At 25.4% G+C, this 6,993-nt stretch overlaps 1 protein-coding gene across 1 annotated transcript; it reads left to right on the top strand.

The window, feature by feature from the left end:
* Nucleotides 1–926: 926 nt before the first annotated feature.
* On the top strand, nucleotides 927–4,527 carry Phum_PHUM383760 (transmembrane and immunoglobulin domain-containing protein precursor, putative; the record flags this gene model as incomplete). Its single annotated transcript, XM_002428425.1, has 4 exons — nucleotides 927–965; nucleotides 1,908–2,118; nucleotides 2,762–3,043; nucleotides 4,313–4,527. The coding sequence occupies 4 exons, from the start codon at nucleotides 927–929 to the stop codon at nucleotides 4,525–4,527; spliced, it is 747 nt and encodes a 248-aa protein (XP_002428470.1).
* Between the last annotated feature and the right edge of the window lie 2,466 nt (nucleotides 4,528–6,993).

Here is a 6,993-nt window from a genome sequence, read left to right as displayed (position 1 = left end):
CTCTCTTTCTCTCTTTTTTTCTTCCCTCTTTCCCTCTCCTCCCTCTCTCTTTCTCTCTCTTTGAATAGGATGATGATAATGATAATAAAAGAAAAAAATTTATATTTTTTTTTGTAAAGAAACAAAAAAAAACGGTTTTAACAACTCAGACGTCACTGTTGGGGAGAAAAAAAAAGGTTTTTCTTTATTCATCTTTTTCTCTTTCTCTCTCTTTTTCTATTGGAAATCGGGAAATTCGAAAAGACTCAAATAAATCGGGAAATAAGTTTTTAAGTAGATTTACAAAAAAAATTCAAAAGAAAATAATAATAATAATATTATAGCATTTCGAATCGAATTTTTTTTTTTTAATTCAAAGAAAAAAATAATTTTTTTTACTTTTTATTTTTCCCCTTTTTTTTTAAATTACTTTTTTCTTTTTTCTTTTTTTTGTTACATTGTATAATTATATAAAATGTATATATATACGTAATGAATAAAAATATTTTCGTCACTTCCGGGAAAAAAAATTTAAAAAAAAAACGCGCGCGTTATTTATTAAAAAAAAAAAAACCGGAAGTTGAGAATTTTTTTTTTTGATTTTATCGGTGATGTAAAATTATTAATAAATTTTTTTTTTTCTTTAAAATTTTATTAAATTTATTTTAAAAATAAATAATTAATAAATAATAATAATAATAATAACAACTGTTATTTTAAGTTATTAATGAATTAATAATAAAAAAAAAGCGAAACTTTCGGCAACGAGCCAGAAAAAAAACAGTTGTACATATTTGTGGAAAAGTTAAAAAAAAAAAAATTTTTTTTAATATAATTTTATAAAAAAAAAAAAAAAGGGAGACGAAATTGATGTTGATGTTGGTGCTACTGGTGCTGCTGTTGCTGTTGCTGTTTTTACTGCTCCTATTATTGCGATCGAATTTAAAATGAATGAACTTTTGTATGTTGTTGTTGTTGTTGCATGTGTAATAACTTATTATTTAACTCGAACACGTTTTTTTTTTTTTTTTTATTTTATTTTTTAAATTAAAAAAAAAAAAAATGGGAAATTCGAAAAGGATAAAAAAAAAAACGTACTACTGTTTTCCGCGTTGTTGTTGGTTGTACGTTTGTTTTCGTTTTTTTAATTTTATTTAGTTAATTTTTTTTTTTAAACCGACTTTTAAATTTACGACCAATTTTTTTTTTCCCTCTTCTTCTTCTTCTCCCAAATGATGACGCAACGTTTCTATTCGAAAATATTTTGCACGTTTTTTTGTTTGTTTGTTTGTTGCATCTATAATAATTACCAATTTTTATTTTGTACTCGAAAATTTTTACGTTGCGAACGTTTCCGGTTTCGAAACTATTAAAAAAAAGATGGAAGGAAAAGGAAAAATTTGAGTTTGAAAATTTACCTTAAAAATATTACGATGACGATGACGACAAAAACAACCCCCATTTATTCCCTCCCTCCCTCCCTCTCCTCTTCCCGAAAAAAAAAAGGGAAAACATAGAAAACAAATTTTCATTTTAAACTGTCAAGATGAATTCGGGTTTCAGAAGCAAAATAAATTGTACACACAAAAAAAAAGAAAAAAGCAAAGAAAGAAGGTCAAATTTAATATTAAAATCCAAATGCTATAAAATTCACAAAATCGGTTTTTACTGGAAAATTCCAAAACGTCAGTTTGAAATTTTTTTTTTCTTTTTTTTGTACTAAAATTAAATTCCTCAAAAAAAAAAAAAGAGAGAGAGAGAGTGAAAAGAGAAAGAAAGAATTTTTTTTTTTATAGAATTCGTCACGTTTAATAAATAATTATCATCATTATCATCATTTCTTTTTAAATAATATTAATAATTATGAAAGGAGACGAAAGAAGATGTTTTTTTTTTTTTTTAAACTTATGATATTTGATTTGATTTAGGTGTCTTGGATCAGAAGGGAAGATTACCATTTGCTGACAGTTGGCTTGACAACCTACAGCAGCGATGAACGATTTTTAGTAGAACACGCAAGACATCTTCAAAGCTGGGGATTACAGATTAAGTTTGTCACTCCAAATGATGCTGGAATTTACGAGTGTCAAGTTTCAACTCATCCTCCAACAAGTATTTTTGTCAAGCTTAAAGTTATAGGTAAGTTATCCTTCCTCACCCCCTCCCCCACCAAAAAAAAATGAAACAAACCCCTTGAAACAAAATATCTTTTTTTTCTTTCCTCCAGAATTTCTTTCTGGAGAAAAAAAAAAAAACGTTACACATTCGTACAATAATAATCGTGGAATCATTTTACCAATTTTTCCCACGTTTTCCAATTTAAAAAAAATACCCTCGCATTTATTTAATAAGCCCGCTTTATGTGGGATTTCCAAAAACAAAAAAAAAGGCGGGAAAATTTATTTAAAAAAAAAAAATTATAATAACTCAAGGACGGGAGTGAGACCGTGAGTGGGAGTGAGATTCATTTTTATCCTCCAGTTCTTACGTCATTTAACTGACCAATTACGTAATATTATTAACATAAATAATTTTCCAGTTTACATAGTTGAAAAATTTTCTTTTTTTTTTTGATCCTGATAAGAAATTTTAATTATTATCAGGATAAATATTTTTATTAATCCAGGTTCGTTCCTATCATTTTTTTCCAATAAAAAAAAAAAATTAATCGAAAGTGAAAAACCAAACGGAAATTAAATACTGAACAAATACCTTTTTTTTCTTTTTTTTATGGGGATCCATTAATAAAATAATTTTTTATTTTCGGGGGTGATTTTTTTAGAAGCGAGCGCGGAAATAACCGGAGCTCCGGATTTATATATAAAAAGTGGGAGCACATTGAGAATCGTTTGCTCTTTAAAACAAAACACGGAGACGCCGGTTTATGTTTTCTGGTATCACAATGATAGAATGATTAACTACGACAAGGAAAGAGTTTCTGTTTCCAATGATAAATCAATAAGCGTTTTACAAATCTACGAAGCAGATAAGACTGATTCAGGAAATTATTCTTGTGTTCCTTCAAATGCAAAACAAGCCAACGTTAACGTACACGTATTAAACGGTAAGAGTATATATATATTTGATATTTTTGTTTTTGCCCCTCTCTCCACTTCCCTTTTCCCTCCCCCATTCCGCCCCTCCCCCTTTTGTGGGGCGGGGGAAACAAAACAAAACCTGGAAAAATATATATGAATGTCGCGCCACCACGTTATGAAGTATTTATACATGCGGATACATAAATTTTTTTACGTTAAATAATTCAAACGTGAATTGTGTGTTTGTGTGTGTGTGTGCGCGCACACTTTTTTTTTAAATATAAAATTAAAAAAGGAAATTATATTCTTACGAAAGAGAGCATAATTTTATTGTTGTTTTAAAATGAGAGAGAGAGAGAGAAAGAGTTTTAAAAAGGGAAATCCGATCGTTCCGGTGACAAAAAGATAAATTGTAGAAACCTTCCTTTTTGCAAACGAATAAGATGTCTGACACCCTTAATTTACACACTACCCCAAACATTATTTAGTGGTGGTTGTGTGTTTTATTTTCGATTCAACGATTTTTAAACTTTACTTCGTTCTCGTGTGCAAGTTTTAATCCGAATCCCCTTCCACTTTCTCCCTCCTCTCTCTCCCCTTCTCCCCCCCCCGGCCACATCCTCACCTCGTGAAATTCGTTCAACCATTTTCTAAAATTAAATAAATTTTAAATGTTTTTGATTTTCATTTTTAAATTAAAAAATTTTCCTCACGAGTCGTATAAAAAAAAAAAAAAACAAAATGGACGACGATGATTACGTAATCTAAAAAAAAAAAAACTGCGATAATTATATTAAAATAAATTAAAATCTTTAAGTATATACATAAAAAATAAACTTTTAAATAATATCGGAAAACTAAAAATAAAATGACCTTTGCCCTCTTTTTAAATATATATTATTTTTCTTTAATTATTTTCCTTTTTTTCGAAAATATTGTCTTTAATTAACTCTTGTTTCCGAATTGTTTTTAATTACTTATAATTAATGACTACGTATTCTTATCAACTTTGTTTTCTCCTAAAGTTGAAATTATCATTAAAAAAAAAAGCAAAAAATAAATAGATAAGTTTTTCTAGTTATTATTTATTTATAAAATTCTTTTTTCAACGTAATATTTTATCACGTGATAAAAATTAACGTGGGAGGAGATTAAAAAAAAAAAACCGTTAAAAAGAATCAATCAATACTATGATGTATCGTTGGAGAAAAATTTAAAAATTTTCCCTTACTCGAGTTGTTTTTTAATTAATTGTGAAAATGTCAAGTTAAGTATCATTATTATTATTATTTCAGGTGAAAAACCAGCTGCGATGCAACATGGCGGACGAAACAATTGTTCTCTTATAACCGGTCATTTATTTTTAATTTGCTGGTGTTGTTGTCTTCTACCGATTATCATGCCAATAACGTATTACGAACAAGAAAGAGAATTTATACAAATATTATTAAACGATTTTAATTATAATCGAAAAATGATTTTTTATCGTTTTTTCGGTTATACCAGGTGATAAGTATTCAAACAACAACAACCAAAAAACACCCTACGTTTGTTCAACAACAACCACAACAACAAGATCAATAATAATTTTTTTTTTCCGATTCGAATTCGTCGTTTATTTAAATTTAAAAAATTTATTTTTTTTTGTTATGTGAAAGGTTTATTATTGTTATTATTATTATATTTTAAATTTTATTAATTGTTTATAAAAAAAAATATTTAAAATAATGATAATGATGATGATGATAATTTATTATTATTTACAAACAACAACAACAACAAAATCCTTTTATTTAAAAAAAAAAAAAATTCATAACCATATTCCATTCGTACCTTTTACAAAAACAACCACTATTTTCATATCGAAATGAAATAATAATAATAATAATAATAGTAATAGTAATAATAATAATGATAGTAATAATAATGATAATGATAAAACAAAAGAGTTTCATTTAAACCGTTTGCCGCATTCAATATCCATTTATAAACATTAAATCATAACGTTGAAAACTCATACGAAAATCTTCGCGTTGTTTGTTCGTTTGTTTGTTTGTTTGTTTCGACGTACGACCTTCGATGGTAATCTCTCTTTCTCTCTCTCTCTTGTTAAATAATAATAATAATTCAAGGTAACAATTCTACTTTTGTTACGTCACAAATTTTCATAAAATTTCGTTTCCTGTTACCAAATAACGTCGTCAACCCGTAAACAATCCGATTTAAATCGCTTATTTCTTTTACGTTGTGTTATTATTATTATTATTATTTCAAGTTTATCAAAAAATGAATTTACAGTGTTTTAATAATAATAATAATGATAATAATAATAATGATTTTATTACTATCGAAAAATTGGTTAAAAGTTTTTAATTACAACGCGAAATAAATTAGAGGAAAAATTTTTCGAGTATAAAAAAAAATTTTTTTTTATAGGGATTAATTTTTTTATGGGAAAAAGGCTGTTAGCAAATTATTATTATTAATATAAAATCCTGAAGGAAACCATTTTAAAGATATTTAAAACATTATAAGTGGCCTTCGGTTAGAATAGATAAAGAAGAGAGAGAGAGAGAGAGAGAGAGAGAGTGAGGAACAACAAAAACAACAAAAATTTCTTTTTTCAAACAAAATGATGTAAAAAATATTTTTCTTTATATTTAAATACGAAACTCTCCCTCCGAGTTTATTAATAATGATAATAATGATAATTATAATGATAATGATAATGATGATAATGATAATGATAATAAATAGTTGGAAAAATTTAATTTTCTTTCGGAATGATTTCATAGAAAAATTTAACGGTATGGAGTTTAATAAAAAAAAAAAATAACAGCAAACGGTTCTTTATGTAAAGAAAACAAACGATTGTTTATTACGTCATCGAATACCCTCGAACGTACGGAAATGACGTCAAATGTTAATATAAAAAAAAATTCTATTAAATAACCTTTTTGAAAGTAACTTTAAACAAAAAAAAAAAAATTTTTCGATATCGTGGATCAAAGTAAAAAAAAAAATTTTTTTTTTTTTTAGTTCTACTGCCCCGAAGCCGGTTATCGAAGTCTTTTAAACAAAAAATAATAATGATGATGATGATGATGATGATGATAAAAACGAGATGAAAAGTTTTTTTTTTTTTGAGTACGTAAGTAAAACAAGAGAAAATCATTCAAAAATTATGGGAAAAGAAAAGCAAAAAAAAAAAATTATTATTATTATTTTTTTTTTTTTTTAAAAGTTGGTAGTATTAGATTTCTTTTTTTTAGGTTGGTATTAAAATTTTTTTTCTTTTTTTTTGTATGTCGTAACCGCAAAAGTTAATTTAATTTTCTCCGGAGGATTTTTATTAAAAAGTTAAATGCGCAAACGCAAAATTTTTTTTTTTTTTTGCGTTTGTTCGTTCGGTATTATTACTTATTATTATTAATTTTAATAATTTAAAAAAAAAAAGGAAGTAATAAAAATTAAATTTTTATTACCCACTCATTTCAATTAAACTTGATTTAAGTAATAATTTAAAAAAAAAAAAAAACGTCGAGCGACAATATTTATGTAAAATAATTAAAAAAAAACCGTAATAAAAAAATTTTTTTCTGTTTCGTTTAAATAATAATAATAATAATAAAATCTTCGTTAGTAAATAAATAAATAAATACATAAGTAACAATAATAATAATAATAATAATAATAATTTTTTTAAAAATTAACATTAATTCGATTTGATTGAATTAATTAATTTAAAATGTTTTTCCTTTTTTTTCTTTTTCATAAAATTAAATGTTAAATAATTTAAACAATAATGAAACAAACAAACGAGCAAACGAACAAACAAACAAACAAGAAAAGAAAAAAATTGATAAACATAAATTTAATGATTTTGTTTTGTTTGTACATAAAAAAAAAAACGGGGAAAACGGAGAAAACGCTGCAAATTTAAAAAAAAATAATTACAAAAGTAAATCAACAAAAT

The sequence above is a fragment of the Pediculus humanus genome, genomic scaffold (genome assembly GCF_000006295.1).
Source record: "Pediculus humanus corporis 1103172107866 genomic scaffold, whole genome shotgun sequence".
NCBI lineage: Eukaryota > Metazoa > Arthropoda > Insecta > Psocodea > Pediculidae > Pediculus > Pediculus humanus.
This window is presented reverse-complemented; position numbering and strand designations above follow the sequence as displayed.